The 22,150-nt window shown below is 55.5% G+C and overlaps 1 protein-coding gene across 1 annotated transcript; it reads right to left on the bottom strand.

Moving 5' to 3' along the window:
• Positions 1–1,424: 1,424 nt before the first annotated feature.
• Akt1 (AKT serine/threonine kinase 1) lies at positions 1,425–21,946 on the bottom strand. The gene is made up of 14 exons (XM_057782625.1): positions 21,720–21,946; positions 19,289–19,424; positions 9,544–9,672; positions 6,948–7,059; positions 6,515–6,662; positions 5,955–6,086; positions 5,812–5,877; positions 4,998–5,066; positions 4,615–4,740; positions 4,418–4,546; positions 4,129–4,343; positions 3,811–3,898; positions 2,597–2,699; positions 1,425–2,293 (listed from the first exon to the last, which is right to left on the bottom strand). The coding sequence occupies exons 2-14, from the start codon at positions 19,332–19,334 to the stop codon at positions 2,214–2,216; spliced, it is 1,443 nt and encodes a 480-aa protein (XP_057638608.1). The 5' UTR covers positions 19,335–19,424; positions 21,720–21,946; the 3' UTR covers positions 1,425–2,213.
• Between the last annotated feature and the right edge of the window lie 204 nt (positions 21,947–22,150).

The following is a 22,150-nucleotide window of genomic DNA, read 5'->3' as shown; positions in this document are numbered from 1 at the left end:
TTTTCATTTTGTTTTTCGGTTTTTCGAGACAGGGTTTCTCTGTAGCTTTGGAGCCTGTCCTGTCTGTAGACCAGGCTGACTCGAACTCACAGAGATCTACCTGCTTATGCATCCTGAGTACTGGGATTAAAGGCCTGTGCCAACACCACCTGGAAAGTGTTGTTTTTGAGAACCAGGAAGAGGACAAGAAGCAGTCGACATTCCCAGCTAAGAAGGGATATGGGGAGGATCCTCACCAGGGTCTTAAGATCTGTGGGCAGGCCTCCCCTCTCCTCGTGGAAACTGCATGCCAAGTGCTGCTGTCACTGGACTGATGTGTAGCAGCTTCCTGCAGGACTTAACTGTCCTGTCTTGGGGGAGCTCTTTAAGACAGGATGTTGAGAAGCAGTGAAACACTCCTCCTGCAGGGAAGCTCAGCAAGTAAATTCAACGGTTTCAGAAGTCCCTGAAACTAACCAGATTCCCTAGGTCTGTCTCAAGCATTCTCAGGTCCCATGAACTACCTGGAACAAGCAAAATCCCCCTAAGCTCTGTCAAAGAAGCTCAGGCCACTCTCCAGCCCGTGGTTTGTGCAGTGTGTGTGTGTGTGTGTGTGAGCTGTCACCTATGCTTTGTCTCCTGAGTCACTTCTATTCCTATAAATAACCCTTCCCTTACTTATTTTATTGAGACAGGGTTTCTCTGTGTAGTTTTGGTACCTGTCCTAGAACTCGCTCTGTAGACCAGGCTGGCCTCAAACTCACAGAGATCCACCTGCCTCTGCCTCCCAAGATTAAAGGCGTGTGCCACCACTGTCCGGCCACCTCCAGAGGTCAAGACCACCACCAACTCCTATCTTTCCAAGAGCCAGACACCGTCTCAGTAAGGCCACCAGCCACTGGGTTCCCACTCCCACACCCGCAGGGAGCCCAGCACTTGGATGCCTCTAATATTTTGACTCATCTCTTGCTGCAGTAGCCACCAGTAGCCACCAGGTGGCACCAACAGCATATTCAGTATATCTTGGAGGCTGCTTGAACACTCTAATAAGAGTATGACCTTGGCTCCTGTCACCTCCACCCAAACCCATAATGGCCCCATTTTGTTCAGTCACAGATGTGCTATGTGATCTCAATCAGGGCCTCTTGAGCCCTTTTTGAACTGTATCTCCAGCAAGTTGTGATCCTTCCTGCCTACTGCTCTGTCTAGACACAGCAGCTAGGGCTCGCCAGTGGCTTGGATAGCATCCTTTGGGGAGGGTCAAGAGGACAGTGGACTCCAGAAACAGACAGGATCTTGTCATCAGGAGTGTCTTACTGGAGGGATATCTTCCCCTGAAGGCTATCCCTGGAGCGAGCCTTAGGGATGAGGTCCCAAGTGACCCTTGCCACCTCAAACCCACAAACAGGGTTCACACTTCACACCATCCAGAAAAGCAAACCACAAACATGAAAAGCAATTTTTATTGAATTTGGAGGGACAGTTTCTTATTATAATAGTAAAAATGCTGAAGTTGAATGTTGTAAAAAACGACACGGTGCAGCAATGGCCACAGTGTCTGGCCAGGGGACAGCTGGAGAAGTAAAGCATCTAAGGACAGCGCTAAGGGACGAGCTCGTGTGAGGCAGACACTCTTCTGTCGCCATGATTAACCCCGTAAAATGCCTTTCAACAGCATGACACACAGCGACAGACTGAATTCTTGTTCCTCTGTCAACCTAGGTGAGCCCTGGCCATCCCATGAGCCCTAGTGCTGAGGCTGCTCTGCCTCCTCCCACCGCAGGGAGAGCCGGCTAGCATACCACAGTGAGGTGCTTCTGGTGCCCTCCAGTTGGACTTTGGCCCTGGACCCTAAAGACAGGTGGCAGCCTGAGTGGCCAGGTCGATGGGGGCAGTGACAGGACCCACCCAGACCCATGAGCCCACATTGCACATGGTCGCAGAAGTCCTTAATATTTTCCTACATGAATCTAATTGTTCTGGGCACTGAGGCCACATCTGGCCTCCAATTGGATGAAATAAATTAAGGAAAACCCCAGGATAATTTTCCTCCTGACCTGGCTGGGAGGTAGGCTGCTGCCCACAGTAGAAACACTCTCCCCTGGTCCTGGAGGCTGGCAAGGTTCCTCCCCAGCACATCCGAGAAACAAAACCATCAGTTACAGATGATCCGTGCGGGGCTTCTGGACTCGGCAATGCAAAGGAGTGATAGCTGCCAGCCATCGCCCCAGGCCTCAGGCTGTGCCACTGGCTGAGTAGGAGAACTGGGGAAAGTGTGGCCTCCGCTCGCTGTCTACACACTCCATGCTGTCATCTATGGGACAGAAGAGGTGGCTCAGACCCAGACTTGGAACAGCGCACCCACCCGCCACAGAACAGAGGATATGAGGAGGCCCTCAGAGTGCTCACTCCCAGCTTAGTTACACCACCCTCCGAAGGGGCTTTTTAAAAGTGTGCATTTGGAGCCGGAGAGAAGGCTGAGCGGTTAGAGCATGGGCTGCTCTGAGAGAACCCAGGCTCAATTCCCAGCACCCACATGGCATCTCATAACTCTAGTTCCAAAACAGAGTCAATAAAAGCTTGGCACTGAGGCACCTTAGAGCGGGGTGGCCCTCACCTTGATCAGGCGGTGTGATAGTGATCATCTGGGCTGTGAACTCCTCATCAAAATACCTGGTGTCAGTCTCAGAGGTGACCTGGGGCTTGAAAGGTGGGCTCAGCTGTGGAGGGACACAAGATGATGGGTGTCAGCTGTTCCAAATTCCAATCACAATGTTCCAGCCCTCTCCATCTCCAGGTAGTGCTGACTCCCTAGGGGTGAGCCACTAGCAAAGGGTGCAGCTATAGATGAAACTGGGAAGAGCAGGCCCACAAGGCAGAAGACAGCAACCGTGCCCATCTCCCGGTGGCAGGAATAGTCCTGTCTTTTTTCTGTTTGTCATTTTTCTTGGAAGTTTTCTCATACATAGGGAAGGAGACAAAGATGACCAGATTCAAGTGAGCTCACTTGCCCCACTGACAGCCCAGGGACAAGAGGCAATCCAGAAAATGATGCGTATATAAGTTGCCAGTGTCCCCTAGAGTCCCACAGGCAAGGATCCTCAAATACCATCTCCCCAAAGTCTGGTGTAAGGGCAGTGCTACATGTCAGCTCAAGGAATCTCTAGTTGGTATAGGCAGGAGAGGTGTGCCACACCCCCATATGGTCAGAGGGCAGGGCTCCAGCTGCTGGTCCCATGTAGCCTAGAAAGAACATTCAAGGTAGGAGGGCTGGTTACACTAAAGGCAGGCTTGGTGACAGGGCACCCAACACATACAGTGTTGAGCCCACCTACCAAGCCTCATCAGCTACTCAGTGCCAAGGCTGCTTAGGAGCCAAAGGGCACCCCACCTACGGATGAGTACAAGGGGTTCTGCTCTCTGCCAGTGACCTCCACTATACCAAAAAGAACAGGTACTGTCTAGGAGAATGGGGTGGTGCTCTCTCTGGAGCTGGAGATACCTAAATATTAGCCGCCACCCTCGGCTAGCTTTCAACTCATGGCACAGGAGACCTCCAGGGAAAAGCAAGAGTGAGGGTGTAGGAGCAGGCAATGCAGGAGTCCAATCAAGGCCTGGACAGGCCTAGCAACTGAGTGAGGCCTGCAGGGCAGCAGAGTGCCCCTATCCTGTGTGAGCATCCTGTGCACATCCCTGTGGTTCTGGGGGGCATGTGATTACCACAGAGCTGTGAGCCTGTCATGGGCATCTGAACCAGTGAAAATGAAGAGTGTTTGTATGTGCGTGTGCACACATGTGATCCAGAGAGGGGCACAGTGGCCAGATGCACACCTTCTTCTCATATACATCCTGCCACACGATGTTGGCAAAGAAGCGATGCTGCATGATCTCCTTGGCATCCTCAGAGCCCCCGCCAAGCCTGTGGGTGGGAGACGGGTCCAAGGTCAGACACTGCATGCAAGGTGACAGGCTCGTGGGGATGGTCGCAGGGTGGAGCTTTCTGAGCAGCTGTGGGTATCCCCTAGCTGCCTGACCACCCCTTGGGTCTGCCATGGCTGCATGTGACTGAGCCTGTGCAGGGCAGTATGGTGAGTCCAGTGGGAAGCAGTACTGTCCAGAGGCTGAGCCTGAAGCATGGAGGGCCCTTACCTCTGTGTGGGGTCCTTCTTGAGCAGCCCAGAGAGCAGGGACTTGGCCTCAGGGCCAAGTGTACGTGGGAAGCGGATCTCCTCCATGAGGATAAGCTCGAACAGCTTTTCGTGGTCCTGGTTGTAGAACGGCAGGCGGCCACACATCATCTCATACATGACCACGCCCAGCCCCCACCAATCCACTGCACGGCCATAGTCGTTGTCCTCCAGCACCTGGATGGGGGACTCTGTCACCATGTGTCTGGGATATGTGGGGGTGGGGGAACACACAAGAAGTGGCAGAGCACCTCAGGGGCCAGGTACTCAGGGGTTCCGCAGAAGGTCTTCATAGTGGCACCATCCTTGATACCCTCCTTGCACAGCCCAAAGTCTGTTATCTTGATGTGCCCGTCCTTGTCCAGCATGAGGTTCTCCAGCTGTGTAAGAAGCCTCAGTTAGCGTGGCCAGGCCCCCGGTCCCCACTTCCCCCAGTCTGTGGACACACCTTAAGGTCCCGGTATACCACGTTCTTCTCGGAGTGCAGATAGTCCAAGGCCGACACAATCTCCGCACCATAGAAGCGGGCTCGGTCCTCAGAAAACACACGCTCACGAGACAGGTGGAAGAAGAGCTGTGGGGTGAAAAGTGCTGAGGAGTGACTGCATGAGGGGCCCCACACGTGACCCACAAGGCAGAGGGAAGGTTAGAGATTACCCCCAAAGAGAACCAGGGATCTGGAGATTCTAACTCAGCAGAAACAGGACTTCCCAAAGCAAGCGACCATGGGCTTGCTCACGCGGCCAGGGGTGCTGCAGAGAGGTTCCAAGGCTCTCAGAGGGACAAGTTTACCCACCAAGTGCCCTGCGCTGAAGTTGCCTATGGCCCTACCTCGCCCCCATTGGCATATTCCATGACAAAGCAGAGACGGTCATGGGTCTGGAATGAGTACTTCAGGGCCTGCAATAAAGCACAGCAAGCTTTAGCACGGACGAAGTATTAACATCCTGGTATTACACTGCCACCCAGCCACCCCCAAGATACATCAGGGCACACTTCAGTGTCCTGAGACAAGGTAACACTTGTCTCAAGTGTTATTCCACGCCGTCCTGTCCTGCCATCAGCAAATCCTTCTGCCTCAGCCTCCCAAGAGCAAGGGCCACAAGAGGGAAGCCTCCACGTCAAATGGCAAATTTTGAGATGAGAGACATGGGGTCTGAGATCAAATGCAGTTGGCTTAAAAGTTGACTGTACCAAGTTCTGGGGTTACCCAAAGCCTCCAGGCGGAGGAGTCTGGCACAACAGCGTTTCTAGCCCCGGTGTGCTAAGCCACCCCAGTAGCTGTCCCCTCATGGATTACAGATGGCCCTGTTTAAAGGCATCAAGCCCAAAATGCTGACCCTGGAGTCAATCGAGCTGCTATGCCTGACCTTCACTCACCAAACCCTGAGGAAACCTGGCCTCTAGAGGAATCAGCTTAAAGATGGGTCCGAGCAGAGTAAGGGGATGGAAGTCAGAAGACCAAAGTCATGCCTCCTTCCCTGCACATGACTGTTGTGAGCACGCTTCCCGTCCCACGCCAGCACCTCACACCCATCCTTCCCTCAGTCCGCCTAAAGCCCTTGAAGGCAGCACCACGTGACTGACCCACTCTATCCCACTCGGCCCTACCTAAGATGAACTCAGACTGATAGCCACTACTTACTGTAAGGAAAGGATGCCTAGAGTTCTGCAGGACACGGTTCTCAGTCAGTGTGTGGGCAACCTCATCCTAGAGGGCAAAACCAAGTGAGCACTCATCCACCCTGCATTCCTCTCACCCGCCCTCCAGCACCACCCACTGCACACCTTGGCAACGATGACCTCCTTCTTGAGGATCTTCATGGCGTAGTAGCGGCCTGTGGCCTTCTCCTTCACCAGGATCACCTTCCCAAAGGTACCCTTGCCCAGTAGCTTTAGGTACTCAAACTCGTTCATGGTCTGTGGATAGTAGACAGTTAGGCTTGTTCACCACAGCTAGCGTACGGGGAGAAATATCTATGTCACTACCTTCAGCTTGACAGTGTCTAGAGCAAACAAGACTCCAAATTACCCACAGCAAACTCAAGAGAGCTTGAGACAAGACAGGCCCATTCTCACATCTACTAGCCTGCAGTGAAATTTAGTCAGAGCACTGGGGCTTGGGAGATGGTGGACATCTTCATTTTCATTTTTTTTTTTTTTTTTTTAGCACTGTGGCTTCATGCATGCCAGACAAGCATCCTGCCAATTGAGGTATATCTTCAACCCATGTAAGGGCAGCCAGGGCACCCAGACCCAAACAGGGAGTCAGTCAGTCAGGGATACAGGGCTTGCCAAGATCCCTCCACAACTCTGGTAGCCCCAGTAGAAACAGAGCCCGGACTCACCACACGGTGCTTGGGCTTGGCCAGGGACACCTCCATGTCCTCAGCCCCTGAGTTGTCACTGGGAGAACCTGATGGGAAGTCCATCGTCTCTTCCTCCTGCCTCTTGAGTCCATCAGCCACAGTCTGGATGGCGGTGGTCCACTCTTCCCTGCAGCGGTCAAGTGAGGCCTCAGGCACCAGGCAAGGGCTCTGCTATGACTTTCACCCACCAATTGCCTGGCTACCTAGTCCTGAAGCTGCAGGCAACCACACAGAACCTGGGTCTGCATACACTAAGGAGTATCAGAAAGCCTTAAGGTACTAGGGACAATGGCTTCTCCCATCATTTCGCCACCTACACCCTGCAAGTGGCAGCAGCCTAGTTCTCCAGAATGGGTGCAGCAGAGGCCTTTGGCTCTCAAGCAGGGGGCCCTTCCCACCCCTTCCCACTCACCGCTCCTCGGGCGTCTCCACATGGAAGGTGCGCTCAATGACTGTGGTCCACTGCAGGCAGCGGATGATGAAGGTGTTGGGCTTTGGCCGCTCTGTCTTCATCAGCTGGCATTCTAAAGGAGAGCTCAGGGATGCATCTATTTGCCCCTCCATGAAACCCTTACAGTCCTGGCCAGACAGACCCTATCCCCCAGACCTCACCCACCCTATCCCAGGAAGGTGCATTCCATCCTCCCTTTAAAAAAAGTTATTTATTTTGAGGGCTGGAGTGATGGCTCATTGGTTTAGAGCACTAACTGCTCTTCCAGAGGACCCAGGTTCAATTACCAGCACCCATATGGCAGCTCACAACCATCTGTAACTCCAGTTCCTGGGATCTGACACCATCTTCTGGTCTCCACAAGTACCAGGCACATGCGTATATAAACACACAACAAACACCCTTACACATAAAATAATTTTTTTTAATTTTAACAAATTGTTTATTTTTGACACTGGATCTTTGTTGTATAGTCCTGGAACACTCCATGTAGACTGGAAGCCTCAGACTATGGCAAGCATCCCGCCTCCCGCTCCTAAGTGCTAAGTTTACAGGTTGAACTACCATCCTGGCTTTTTTGTTTTCTGAGATTTTGACTGGCCTGGTTTGATTCACTTTGTACTCAAAGCTGGTCCTGAGCTTGAGGCAATCATGCCCTGGCCTCCTGAGTGCTAAGATTACAGCATGAGCCGCCACACCTAGCTCCAGCCCCTCTTCTAGTCCTAATCTCCCTAAAGGAACAGAGAGCCAAGTTCTGGCAGCTGGGATGCTCTGCTCCAAGGTGAGGCCCTATAAGAAGGTGTTAGGTAGATCAGTTAGCCCTACACCGCAACTATTTCTAGAGTTCCTCTTTCCTTTAGCTTCTGACCCTTACCTCATGCTGGGCCTCAGGATGGAGGAACACTGATGTCCCCAGGAGGGACAGGAGTACACAACCCACCCACCCTGTCTGGTACAGGAATATCTTGCTGTTTCCCCAGTCACATATAGCGTCCCTGGAAAAATTACACACATATGCAGCACCCACACCAGAAGCATACACTGGAATATGGATACTCAGAACATGCACACCTGCTGCAAGCCTGGTGCACACACCTAGAATCTGCACACTTATAAGGGTGGATCCCTGGGACAGCCGGGGCCCTGAGGGTATGTGTGCAGCTTCCTGGTATGAGGGCTTCCTGGCAAGACTCTGTAAGGCAGGAGGGGCTGAGAGGCCTCCCACATTCCATCGTCTGGGTCCTGGCAATGTGAGGGGCCTCCAAGCTCCAATGAATGAGCAGGGGGCAGTCTGCCAAGCCAGGGGCCAAGAGGGGCTTGAGGCCCAGCCTTGGGGAAGGCCTGTGTCAACATGGAGTGGGGGATGGGGGTGGAAAATCACCCTGAGCCTTGCCGTCAGCACATCTGGGATAGCTTGTTAGGCAAGCAGATGAATACAAGCACCAAGCTGGGGTCTCAACCCCTCCCACCAAAACCCACCTCCAAGAAAAAGCACTTAAGCTGATGAACACAGTCCCACCCGGCTCTGTTCCCTGCTAGGTATACACTACCCACCTCCTGAGGCCCAAGCCCTGCTCATTGCTCGGCAGCCCCCTTGGCTGGTGCCCATACCTATGGGTCTGCTCCAGAGAGGCCCCTTTCCTACCTCTTGCAATAACTAAGCTGGGATTCCTTCCCCATCCTTCTGCAGAGGTAGCAAACTATGTTAAACCTCTAGGCTCTGGGGCAGATGCGGGGACTGGCCAAGTCAAGGAAAGTGGACATCTCTAGGATCTGAGGCAGGTCAAACAGCTACCTGCAGAGCAGGAACATATCAAAAAGGTGCTAGGGGCAGAGTGCAGACCAAGCTACGGCAGACATACACTGCGCTCCAGACTGGAGCCCAAGAATGACCCCAGAGTCTGCCATTAGTAACCTCATGGCTCAGGCTTACTGCTACTTATCACTATCAAACTCTACCACACCTACAAAACTAGCTGAGCCCTTAGTCAATTCCAGGCATAACACAATGTGGCACAGAGAACAAGGACATAGCTTCTTAAATTGCAAGCTCTCAAAGATAGTGTCACAATATCCCTAACCTTATCACCCTCACCAGTCTTGGAATAGGACTGACTCCCACTGGCACTCCAGCTAAGGGGACCACAAGACCCACAGGGAAAAGGACTTCTGATGGCCTTCCCAAGAATTACAGAAATAGTTCCTAAGATGTTATAGACTCCTAGAACTAGGAGCCCCTCCTCCCACTGACTACCCAAGAGTTCCCAGTGAATGCCCTTGAGTGGCTGTTTAGTGCCATTGGGGGACCCTGATCAGTCCACTCTCTGAATCAGGTCCAGTCACCACATGCTGGAACCTCCAGCTTTCCTAGCAAGGGCTCCCTGGGCCAGTCAGAGCTGGCCACTCACCAGTCCTAGAGGAGGTAACTCAGAGCTAGCACTGCCCAGCACCCTAGGACAAAACCTAGGGAGCTCTTCTGAGTTTTCTCAGTGGGCACAGAGAGCTTCAGCTTCCATACTGGCCTGCCTAGCCACCTCACTCAACCCAAGACACTTACGTGCCACTGAGAAGTTGTTGAGGGGGGACTCGCGCTGCTCCACATCCTGAGGCCGTTCCTTGTAGCCAATAAAGGTGCCATCATTCTTGAGGAGGAAGTAGCGTGGCCGCCAGGTTTTAATGTATTCCCCTGCAGGGTTGGTGACATAAGGAGTCGCACGTGAACACCACTGCAGTGGCCCCAGACACCTGAGAGGACTCAGGCACACAGATTCAGGTGAAGGGCGCAGTGTGAGGTGGGGAAGGGATCTGGACCACTTCAGCCTCCCCTGAAGGCACTGCCACTAGGGCAAAGCTGCCAGTGCATGTTGTTGGGAGCATCTTCTAGGGCTCTGCCTGTGTAGCAGACTCAGGAGGTGCCACGGCTGGAACAGGGGGCCTTGGGTCCTAGCTGAGACCTGTGCTGTACCCAGCTGAGTTCTGCCCTGGTCACCAAGGTACGCAGAACATTGTTCCCTCCAGTTTTGCAACATCAGCCATAAGCGGGCACCATACTCAGGAATCAGAGCAGATGTCCTCTGTGATCTCCCAGCGACTGTCATTTTTCATACTGACACCCGGAAAAAATGTTTAATTTACATTTTGCCGAGCAAAGGAGTCTGAACAACAGGGAACTAACTAATTAGGCAACTTCTTCATCTGAGGGGACACTAGGCTGAGGACAGGAGAGGCAGCCCACAGGGCAGGGGTCCCTGGGCTCTATCTGGGATAAAGTCTGTTTGCCCCACTGAGCCCTAAACAAGGGGACCTGGAGGGATGTGTTGTGAGCAACTGCTTGGACCAGGCTACCTACCACCAGGTGCTCCACGGCACAGACCAAGTCACAAGGTCAAACACCCTGGTCTCAGGCACCAGGGAGGCGGGCCAGCTTTCCTTCTCTATCCTCTTACAGTGTGTACCAAATCAAGGTTTCCAGGTGAGATACAGTCTACCCAGTCTAGTACACCAGCACGGACCCCCTCTAGGCTCTCAGGACCGGCCAGTGTGCAAGTAGCTGGGGCTCTGGGCAGCATATTGCAGGGCTCCACACATGATCCACCTCCCCCATCTCCACCATCTAGCCCCTTCCAGTCGACACCCTGGGAGGCATTGCCAAACACCAGCCTTAATCTGCATGATGCTACAGTATGACCCTAACCAAGATGAGAGGAAACTTAAGAGATGGAGGAAGGCTCTTGGTGAGAGCAGTGAATAAAGCCACTACCAGGCCAAGACCCCCACTGCAGGGGCTGGCAGTTATCAGAGTGAGGGATCCTGTGCCCTCATCACTGCAGGTCTCCTAAGCCGGCCATCAGCACTGACAAAGATCCCAATACCACAATGGAAAGAGCAAGCATGAGCTCCTCCTGACTGTGGCTGGTGCTCCTCCAGGGCATAGACAAGATTTTTCTGCTTCTTTTCAAGGGTCTACAGTTCACATGCAAGCACCAGGACACCTGTGAACCCTTTCTGCCTCCCATCTTTAGCTCCCAGAAGCCTAGCTACCTCCCACAGCCACTGGGGGCCTTAAAGCAATGGTCACTCAGGAGGAGGCTCTAAGGCCTCAGCAACTTGCCTACACAACAGGAACAGAACAGGGATCTTACCCAGTCTGCAAAGTCCCCTGAGCCCCTACAGGCACCAGGCCTGCTCTTGACCAGGTGGGACACACCTGCAAGTATTCACATGCCCAGGAGTACCACGACAGCTCCCCCCACCACACACACAGGGCCTAGAAGACGCAGTGGGTAGGCAGGGGCTTTTGTAACATAGCAGAGCCACTGGGGGGTGAGCAGCCCACCCCATCCTGCTCCTTCCTAGGCCACCCACTGTGCGTGCCCACCCGCCAGCACCAGTCTGGAGCTGTCGGCCCCTGATGGAGTGCCTCCCATCTTACCAGCTGCTGCTCCCCGGGACACTAACTGAGTATGGAAGCTGATGAGCAACGCACCCGTGCCCCAGAAATTCATCTTGATTTACCAACTGCTGCCCACCCCCCTGTGCCCAGTACAGGCTCCCAGTGCAGGCCCCCACATGAAGACCACCACCCTGACCTCTTAGCCTAAATGACCAGCCCCAGGCCAGGTAGATTTCGGAATGTGGACCTGGAGGTATAGGCAGGGGCACTCACCAGGCAGAGGAGAAGGCAGGTATCCAGAAAGGCCTAGGTGCCCTTCCCCTCCCAGGTCTCACAGAGGCCACATGGCCAAGGAGAAAGGTAAAGTGAGGTGACCTCGCCACATCTTTCCCTGTGACAGCCTCCTTCTAGAGGAAAGGGGGCCACAGCTCTGGCACACAGATCTCTTTCTTCATCTCCTACCTCAAGGTCTAGCCAGGTGGTCAGTGGGGTACCAGCTGAGCCAGCTGCAGCCAGGGATGTGGCCTGCATGCTAACAAGTTCAGTGTAGACAGACCCCCAGGCCCCACCCCTCTGCAGAACTCTATCAACATATGATAAACAATACAAGAGATGGCTTCCCTGGTCCCTCATGGCCTCATGGTATCTAGGAATACCATGGGGTCTCTTTTGGCGACATGAACTTTGGCAGGCCTCCCCCAAGCTCTTCATACTCCAGCGAGAAGGGACTGGTACTGAGCCATTCTGGTCTCTGCAGAAGTACTAGGTTCTGGCCCAACCAGGATCTTCTTGACTACCTTACTCCATCTGGATGCTTGATACCCTGACCGGGCAAGGAGAGTCCAGCTGGGGGCGCAGAGCACCAGCTGGAGCGCTCCACCTGTCACGCAGCCTCTGGGAATGCAGGTACACATGGCCCACTAGAGGTGCCGCGCTACAACTGGAGTTTCCTTATTAGGTCTGTGTTCACACAGACATGGGCAGATGATAAATGACTAGGTGCCGCCTTCACAGTGTGGTCCCAATGGCCCTTGAGGCCATAAGCCTAAAAACATCTTCTCGGTGACCAACAAAAACAGCAGACAGCAGACAGGGGCACACAACACAGTAGACCCAGCTCCCCACTAAGCTCATGTGCATGTCCATCCACACACCTCTATGTAGAGGTGGCTGTTAGTACCCACCTCACCCAAAGGCCTATCCTACCCTCTTGCAACAAGGCCAGTAGCACCTAGGAAGAGGCAAGGCCTTCCTCAGGCCCACCCACCTTTCCAAGACCAGATCCTGTACAATCCTGGAGGAAAGGATACCTAGAGATGCCACCCACTGATGCCCACCTGGCCTAGCATCTGTGAGGTTAACCTCCAGATCCCTTCATCAGGACCTCCTGGACCTGAATCATCCAGAAAGAAACAGGGAAGCTGGGCAAGGTAGTGTACACCTTTAATCCTAGCACTCAGAAGGCTGAGGCAGGAGGATCTCTTACAGTTCAAGGCCAGCCTAGTCTACACAGTGAAGTAACACGCCAGCCAAGACTATACAGAGATCCTGTCTTAAAAAATAAAAGAAGCCGGGTGGTGGTGGTGTACCCCTTTAATCCCAGCAGTTGGGAGGCAGAGGCTGGCAGATCTCTATAAGTTCGAGGCCAGCCTGGTCTACAGATGGAGTTATAGGACAGACTCCAAAGCTACACAGAAAACCCCTCTCTCAATAAAGAAAGAAAGAGAGAAAGACAGAGACAGAGAGAAAAAGACGGAGAGGAGAGGAGAGGACAGGAGAGGAGGGGAGGGGAGGGGAGGGGAGGGGAGGGGAGGGGAGGAGGAGGAGGGGGAAGAGTGAAGGGGATGATGTTGGTCCTAACATGGGACCTCCACAAGAGGCTTCCCCTGCTTGGCCCCCGACAGCAGAGCACTCTAACAGGGCAACATGAGAGCCAAGGCCATGACCTATACTTCCAGACACATCCTAGGGTCACCAATGTCCTAGGCACAACTAGAGTCCTCTGATACTGGCCTGGTCCCTGATCACTGTGAGCATTTTCTCCAGGTCCCTGGTTCTTGGGGAACTGCTGGATATGCTGGGTAAACACTTTGCTGCAGTGGCAGTGGCAGGCGGCAGCTGGCAAGGCGCCAGGCGGCACCGAGCTGTTTCTCCACAGCAAAGTGAGCCCCAGCAGGCCTGGGGAGCAGGCGCCAGCTGACAGCAGCGACCAAACGTCCCCCACCGCCAGCACATCCATCCCACCGACAGCTGCCGGGTGCCCATTTACCTTCTCCAGCACATTGAGCAAGCGGTCTGCTAATAGCAGCCCATTGGGGCCGCTAGCCCAGCTCTTGCTGCCTTCTGGGCAGTGGGTGGTCAGCAGCTGGCAAGGTCATCACCAACAGCCTCCCAGGCCTCCCTGAAGGCCCTGGGTTCCATGTCTCTGGACCCCCCCCCCAACAGACTCAATGCGCAAGAGCTGGGCAAAGGCGGGGGTGAAGAGTGAAACTCCAGTCTGGTGTCACAGGTACACCACGGGCCCTGCCTTTCTGAGGAGTGCTCATGGGGGTCTCCCAGGGCGGGGTACCAGTGCCCAGTCTGGGCCTGCAGAAGGCTGGCCCTCCACTGAGCCCCATAGCCCACAACATTAAAATCTCTAGGAGGAGGTAGGGCTCACTGTACCCACTAGCTCTCTGGAGAAGTTGAGGAGACAAATGGGCTCTAGAGGTCACAGCAGACCGAAAATAAGCAGAGCTGTGGGTCTGCCAGGACAAACTGCCACAGGCAGGCGTCTGCTGAGAATGGCCAAGATACAGCAACCACCCAACCATAGCGCCTCGCAAATGTGGTGACGGACTCCATGCGCCTGCCTGCTGCTCCGGGGTCTACTTCACATGGTGGTGCCCAGGTCTCCAGCCTCCTAGAACCCACTGGGTGTCTATAGCACCTCCGATCCCCTCCCTGAGTCACAGGGAGTATTTGGTGCACATGCCTACCTCCCCCACACCACTGCCCCCACCCTCCCTGGACCAGAAAAGGCCAGTCTAGAGTCTCACCCTGCTATACATCCAACACATGCCGAGCCTCCTGGACCACTCAGATCATCCCATTCAGCTTAGTCCCACAGTCTTTGTGCAAGCCATGGAGCCTCTGTCCTGTTGCCTGGCTTTCAGATCTCTATGCCAGTCCAACACCACTGCTGCCATCCTACTTCCCCCGACACACGACACAGCTGAGAGACCCCACACTGTTCCTATGCTGAGTCCAAAAGCTGTGCCCTCCTGTTACCCATCTTCCTCTCTACCTCATCTGTGGCATAGCCCAAGAAGCCCAGACAGTTCTATATGACGGCTTAGCAAGTAAGAGCACTTGTCCTCAAGCCTGATGACTCAAGTTTGATCCCTCGATCCACATCACAAGGTATCCTCAGAACATATGTATATTGTAGCACATGTGAGCACTCCTCCCCTGTGCGTGTGTGTGTGCATGCATACAGACAGACACACACACGCATACTTAAAAGGGGTGGGGGCATTCAGATAGAGCAGAAAGGCTGTGCTGGGAAACAGAGCCAGCCCCAGCCTTGCCTTCACCCCACAGATAACAGAGACTACAAAGACCAGCCGGACCCTGGCCAAGGGCAGGAAGCCTTCTCTAAAACAGCGTCTTAGGGACCACTACCTCCTAAGTCCTATACCAAGAGCCCAAAAGGGTGAGGTGGGGAACTCATGCGAGTTCAGACCAATCTATGCTGCAAAGTAAGACCCTATCTCCAAAAACAACTGAAGGAATGAGGTGGGGCAGCGGGAGAAGCAGGCAAAGGACAGGTCCCTGGGCATCAGAAGAAAGGCTTGCAGACGGGCTACTGGTTGCTCCTCCATCCACCTGCCTGGGCTGGGCCGAGGTCTTGGCTGGGAAGGCTCTTCTGGGGAAGTGCTGGGTGTGGGTGAACACCAGCCATAGTGAGGTGGCTAGGACAGTCTCAACTACTGTTACAGCGGGGCCTAAGGGTTGGTGCTGGCTCTGGGCCTGGCCCAGGTGTGACTGGGCAGAGAGGACTTCCAGCCAAGAACAGGACAGTTCTCCCTCTACCCATGGCACTTCTAGGAACCAGCCTGATGCAACCACTCAAGCTTCTCCTAGCAGAGGCAGGAGTTCACGGCTCTGCCCATCCATGTAGCACCCCTTCTCCTCCTAGGGCTCAGTGTCCTCTGTACAGGACACTCTACCACCCTGCAGAACTGGCAGGGCAAAAAAGCTGTCCCAGGCCCAGCAGCTCAGTGGAGTCCCATATCCACACATTTCCCCACCTCCTTGGGATCTCCACGTGGTTCAGCCCCACAGAGACAATTCCAACTAGAGGACAGTGATCGGGAAGCAGAGAGAAGTGCTGCTCACTCCGGAATCACCAGGCTGGGCCAGCAGTGACCCCTCACACCCCAGTGGAAGGCCGCCCAGCTTCCTCTTTTGTTGTTTGGTTTTAAGGGAGAACTCAACATGCTCACAAAACAGGAAACTCAGCCCAGCACCAGCCAAGACTCAGCCACAGCCACACACTACAGTGGACTGTCCCTCCAGGGGTGGGCCCAGGGCATTCAGCTGCCACCCTCTGTCCAGTTCTCTAGCGGGTGCCACATACTTACCCCTCCTCAGGCTAAGCCCCCCCCCCAGCACAACTCCTGTCCCTAAATGCTGACCTGCCCACTAGGCTCAGGACCACTGACTCTCCCCAGAAATCATGAGTTCAACACTCACTGATCCAGACCCAAAGCCAGAGAGCCCTATACCATATTCCAGCTTCTCTCCACCCCTATCTGAACCTCCTCTACCTGACAGGCATTGACCCAGTGAGAACAGCTAGATGGTCCCTACCACGCTGGGCCCCCTCAACTACCGGTTTGCTGAGTGGGCGAGCCTACAAGTCGGCCCTGCAGCCGGTATATGCCACCTACTCCCAACAGTCCCTCCATCTACTGTGTCAGTGTCCTCTCCTGACCCACCTGTTCCAGCCACCTGCTGTGGGCTGGGGGACACAATAATGACTAAGCTGACCAAGTAGATGGCTATAGGACAGTTTCTGTGCACACAGCCCAGCAGGTATCAGGGATTTGGGGGAACAACCCAAAAGGGTAACACAGATAAGTCTGTGGCCTCAGTACAGAGCTCATTTGCAAGCTGAGGACTGAAATCAGAGGTCACAAAAGTTTAGCCACCTGCAATTTAACCCCAGGTTGGCTATCAAAACACTGTCAGAGTTCATTGACCCCCAAATCTCTGCAACTGGGGACATGTGACCAGTACTGAGTCCTGGCATGTCCACTCTCCTGGGTGACACTGCTGTCCTCACTGCCCATCTACCTGCTCATCAGACCAGTGACCTTGCTGCCCGCTCATCTTTAGTTCAAGCCCACTGCCTTCCATAGGTCTATGAGCCCCTTGCTGGACGCCCAGAGGCTTTCAGGTCCAGCTGCAGATCAATAGTTAGAATGTCTGCTCTGGCACTGGGCACTTGGCTGGGCACCCTCTGGTCCAGGACACAAATAGAGCTCCCAAGAAGTAGTTTGGGAACTCTTCTTGAGGGGTGAACTCCCACGGAGTAGGAGAAACTTGGATCTGGTATCTCTGTAGATACGGAATGAGGAGGAGGAACATCCTCTCTATATGCCCAAATAGCCCTGAAAGCATGGCCAGCCCATGGGGAGCTTGGGAGTTTAGCTGAGAATCAATGTATGTTCTCTAAGTCCCTTGCCGGACATGGGAGACCTAACAGATGGGTTCAATTACCAGTCAGAAGTACTCTAACCTACAGAGCCAACAAAGTAGAAGATGGGGGGGGGGGGTACCCAGGTGTGCAAGGGATCATGGGAAACTGAGGGACAATCGTAGTAGCCTTTCTTCCCTGCCCACCCCAGCCAGGTCAGAGTGGCCTCAGGTTAGAGGTTGACCTAACGTGTTCTGGCTTCAACTCAAGACAGGGAGAGAGCTAGAATCCCAAACCAATGATGCAGGTATGAGTTGGAGCCCATAACATATACAGCTAGGGGTGTTCAGAAGGGAGAAATCACGGTCACCAAGACAGGCTTTTCCCAGCAAGCAGCAGTAGGCCAAGCAGTGGTACGAGGCTGGGCCAGAGCAGGACACAGTAGGAGAACCCAGGGCAGGAATGACAATATGGATGTCATCATCCCCATCAGAGCCCTTACCACCTGGGCTGGAGCTAGAGGAGGATAAGGGACCACGAGAATGGCCTGAGGCTGGTCACCAGGCAGCTGTCCCCAGAGGCTGCTGAGGGTGGGAAGCTCCTACCCCAGACAGGTGTTCCCTGTCCATTCCACAGGGTAGGTGTCGTGTCTAGTTGGGCCATCCCACAGATAACAGTCTCCTCCCCACCCACTCACCACGATTTTCATGCCATAAATGTGGAAATCAAGGCCTAAGGAACTCAATGACCTTCTACTGGAGAGGCACAATGACACAGCTGCCACATCAGGTTCAAACACAGCTTCTGGATACCCACAGGGCCTGATGTCCTGTCCCACCTGGCCCCCTCAGAAGGCTCAGTCATAAGGAGCAATACGACACTCCCTAGGCCTCAGAAGGGTTCCTGCCTGGAGAATGTACCAGTAACTTGAGGCCCGCTAAGACTGGCCCTAACTCTAACAGCCATACATATCCATCTGTCCATGAAATAAGCTGTGTGTGGCCAGGGTATAGGAGAAACAGGAGCCAAAGGGGATGAGCCCCACTTACAAAGAAGACTGACAGGTGGGGCAGACAGTAGAACATGAGCCCAGGAGCTGAGCTCACCAGGCAGGACTCCTAGGGGGCCAGGGAAGGAGGCCCTGAGGAGACAGGAAGGCAGGTGGGTGCGGGACAGACTGGAGCCAGATGAACGGCACAGGTCAGATTCTTCCCAGTAGCTGCCATAATGAGACCTCTCAACAGCTGACCACATCTTCCATAGCTGCTTGAGTCCTCCTGAGTCCCCTTGAGTCTCCATCCAGAAAACCTCCCCCACCTCTTAGCGCCTGTGGCTCTCAAGCCTGTTCTGCCAGAGCTCTGTCTATCCCGCATCTCATGTCCTAACACCAACTTCTGTCCCCACTCCCTGTCTTCTGTGTCTGCGTCCTCCTCCGCCCACCAAGATCACAATTCCCTCTGCTAGAGAGCCAGAAGGAGGAATGGGAGGGGTGGCTCGCATTGGCAAGGATCATAAGAACTTCCGGTGGGAGCAGGTCTGCAGGAAGAGGAAGTCAGGAGGGGCTGAGATGCCCGCCCTGGAGAAAGAGCAAGTGACTGTCCTGGGGAACCGGCTTTGAAACTCACTGCTGGCAGGAAGGGGCTGGTGGGTAAGCTGGACCGGGAGGGACCCTGGCCTAGGAAGAGCCAGTTAGCTCTTCAGTTCTGATGGCAGCATGCCCTGCTGGGCCCCTGCTGATGAGGAGCCCCCTGACTGCAGGAATCCAGGACTGAGATGGGCACAGGGCCAAGCGGAGCAACCCTGCCCTGCCTGCCCTCAGGAGCCCTTGGGCAGTGCCCAGGCTACCAGCCTGCCAGCCCTGGAACAGCAGCCATGTCCTTGCTGCCTTCCAGGAAAGCCAGGAATGAGGCTGAAGCAGTCTGCCCCACCCCCAAGCCGCTCAAAGCAAGCCCTGCACAGGGCCTCAGCCTCTGGCCAAGAGGCCCCAGGAGGAGGCCATGACCTCCATACTATGGGAAAAGCTGGGCCTGCCTGCACACTCCTCCTGAGGCCGACCTAAAGCCCCATGGTGGGGAGGTGCCACTCTTGAGCAGGCCTCGACACAGCAAGTACTCTTGGATATGGCCACAAAGTTGCCAGCTAGGGCAGTATAGCTCCTCCCCCAAGTTCTACACCCAAGAGCTGGGCAGACCCAGGCCCAGACCTGCTCTTGCAGCAGGCACTGACCTCGTTTGTGCAGCCAGCCCTCCTTCACAATGGCTACGTCGTTCATGGTATCCGTGGCCCCCACAGACTGGGGTAACCCAGGGATGCTCAGAGTGTCTTCTCAGCAGGCTGAGCCCAGCTGGCCTGGCCACAGCGTCTAGAAGAAGTCAAGAAAGCATATGAGGCAGAATCCAACTTGGGGTCAGCTTTAGTGAGTTCCAGACGACCCCCATTACCCACGCCCCCTCATGGGGCCTACCCCTCTCTGGCCCTGGTTCCCTCTTCACCTTTACCCTGCCAGTGTCCTGATTTATCTCAAAACACTGCTGTGTGAGACCCACCTCCATAGTCGCCGCACCCAAAGCCAGGCATGACCGTCTAGGATGCAGGGCTGAGGCCCACCCCTACCCTCCCGGCCTCTGCTGAAACACTGTATCCCCAGAAGGCCTCTCCTGACAGTCAGCTTGCAGGATCTGCTACCCAGCAAACAGTCCACCTCCTCCAGGCAGCCAGCCCTGACTGCTTCTGCACTGCCCCACACTAGCGAGGGGTATTTGTTCGCTATCCTTGTCCTGCATTCTCATCACCCTATAGTCGAGGACACCTAACGCAGAACACAGGGTTCCTACCTGCTCGGATTAGAAACATAGGAATGTAAACACTGAAAAGGCTCCAGGCAGAGCAGGCCATGCAGACAGTCTTTCCTTCAGGGCAACACGCAAAACCTGCTCCAGTAAAACCCCAGACTCTCTCAAAAACAGGTCCCTGCTCCTCTGAAGCCTCCTCACTCATCCGGCTAAGGTGTACCGGGCATCTGTGGTTTTGCCTGGCCAGGGACAAAGAGACGTCTAGACAGCGTGCAGTTAAGGAGCACTCGGGGCAGAGCAGTTACAGCCACAGTTACAGCATTCAGCCCACACACAAGGCCTAGGGTCCTGCAGTGGCCCACCAGCTAGCCTGTGTCGAAGCACACTGGGCCAGCTCATCTTGCAAAGTTCCTGCACCACTGCTTCTAGGCTGGAGGATCTCCTGGGCATCTCTCAAGCCCCAATTCTTAAACGCCAAGTCTGTGCACTCTGGGAACTGCATTCGGCACGCCTTTACTAGCGAACCGTCCCTCCACCTGGGTCCTGGGAAAGGCCCAGGAAAGACCAGGTCAGTGTGGAAGAGATGCCAGCTCGGGTCTACTACAGCAGACCCAGACGACGCCCTAGGGACCTCTTTAGCCTAGAAGGCACAATCTAGCACCCAGTCACTGTTGCTTTGCCTTGACTGAAGCTAAATGTGACAAAAGGCCTGGCTGCCGTGTGTCAAGTGCCAAATACCTGACCCAAGAATAAAAGCACCCACCCTTCCCTCAGCAAGCAGGCAGCAATGGAAAGCCAGGATGAAAAAGACAGCCAAAAAGGAACCCCAGGTGATGGCTGTCACAGTGGGTGTGGCCTGGAGGCAGAGGGTTGAACTGCAAGACCTCTCTCTGGATGTCCCCCACCCCCACCCAGACCCAAGGTCTGCTGATGACAGTCAGCTGTCCAGCGCCCTGTAAAAATAAATTTATATGCATGGAGTGAAGAGACGCGGCAATGTTAACCAATGTCCACATCAAGCAGCCCTAAGCATGGGACCTTCTTCCCTCTGTGCCCCTGGAGGGCCTTGCTCTAAGGGCATATGGTTGCTATTGTTAAGTCTTAAGAGTTCAGCCCCTCTGGGACACCGGGCCCACACACACAGCTGGGGCCCCACCAAGGCGATTCGCCCTTCACTTGAGTGGTGGCTCTAAGCAGTCAAGGCTAGCCACTGGAGCAAGACCAGGGGCCAGGGGGAGGAGAGTCTGGCCACGGAGCAGAGCCACCACCACCTAACTCAAAAATCAGTCCTCTTTAGACAAATCCATCAGCTCAACCAGTATCCTGAATCCCAGATACTATGATCCCTGCCCACGCGTCCTCCAGGCCTCAGCACCTCCAGAAACCACCTAGTCCAGAAAGCAGATTCCGGGCCCATGAGGGCTAGCAGTCCTTTGTGGGCTAGCCTGGGCACAGTGCCCACCGCGCGCCCGGGCACAGTGCCACCGCGCACAACTTTCTGTCCGTGGGAAATGAGTTCTCCTTCCCAGGGCCCTCCCACCACACGCAGGCCGCGGGGCGAGCCTTTCTCCTACCCTCGCTGGCCGAGTGCCCAGACAGCCCCAGGCCCCGGGGCACACCGGCCCCCACTGCGCAAACTAACAGCGCCCCTCTCCCGCCGCCTGGCCCCGCGGGGCGGCCACCCAAGGTCACGCGGCGGCCGCCCGCACCCTCGCCGGCGTGGGCCTCCTGCGCGATCAGCCCGGCCCCGCGCTCCCCGCCCAGGCCTCCGTTCGGCCACTTCCTGCTCTGCTCGGAGGCGCGGCGCGGCCGGGAACAAAGCGGGGTGGCCGCGGCCCGGAACAGGGCGCGGCGCGGGCACTCACCGGGCCGCCGCGTGCGGGCGACGGGGCCTAGCCGGGCCGCGGCCTCGGGCGCCCGCCGCTCCGCATCCCGCGGGCGGGCGCTGGGCGGGGCCGGCTGGAGGCAGCGGCGGCCGAGCGCGCGCTGCTGGCCGGGTCTAGGCCGCCGCGGTGCCGGCCGCCGGCCGCTGCTCGGTCCGCTCCGCCTGTCCCGGACTCGCGTGCGCTACCGCGCTGGGCCGGCCGCCCGCCGCCTCGGTGCTGCCGCCGCCGCCGGCCGCCGGCCCGCCTTCTCCCCGCCCCGCGCCCGCGCCGCCCGCCCACATCCGCCTCCGCCGCCCCGGGCGCCCCCGGCGCGGCCCGCGGCCAGGGCGAGGCACCCCGTGAGCGCGAGCGCGGCCCCGCGGGCGCCGCCCTCGGGTGGCCCCAAGCCAGGGCCCTGCGGGTAACGGAGC

This window comes from Chionomys nivalis, chromosome 10 (assembly GCF_950005125.1).
Source record: "Chionomys nivalis chromosome 10, mChiNiv1.1, whole genome shotgun sequence".
NCBI lineage: Eukaryota > Metazoa > Chordata > Mammalia > Rodentia > Cricetidae > Chionomys > Chionomys nivalis.
The sequence above is the reverse complement of the archived record's forward strand: the minus strand, read 5'-3'. Positions and strand labels throughout refer to the sequence as shown.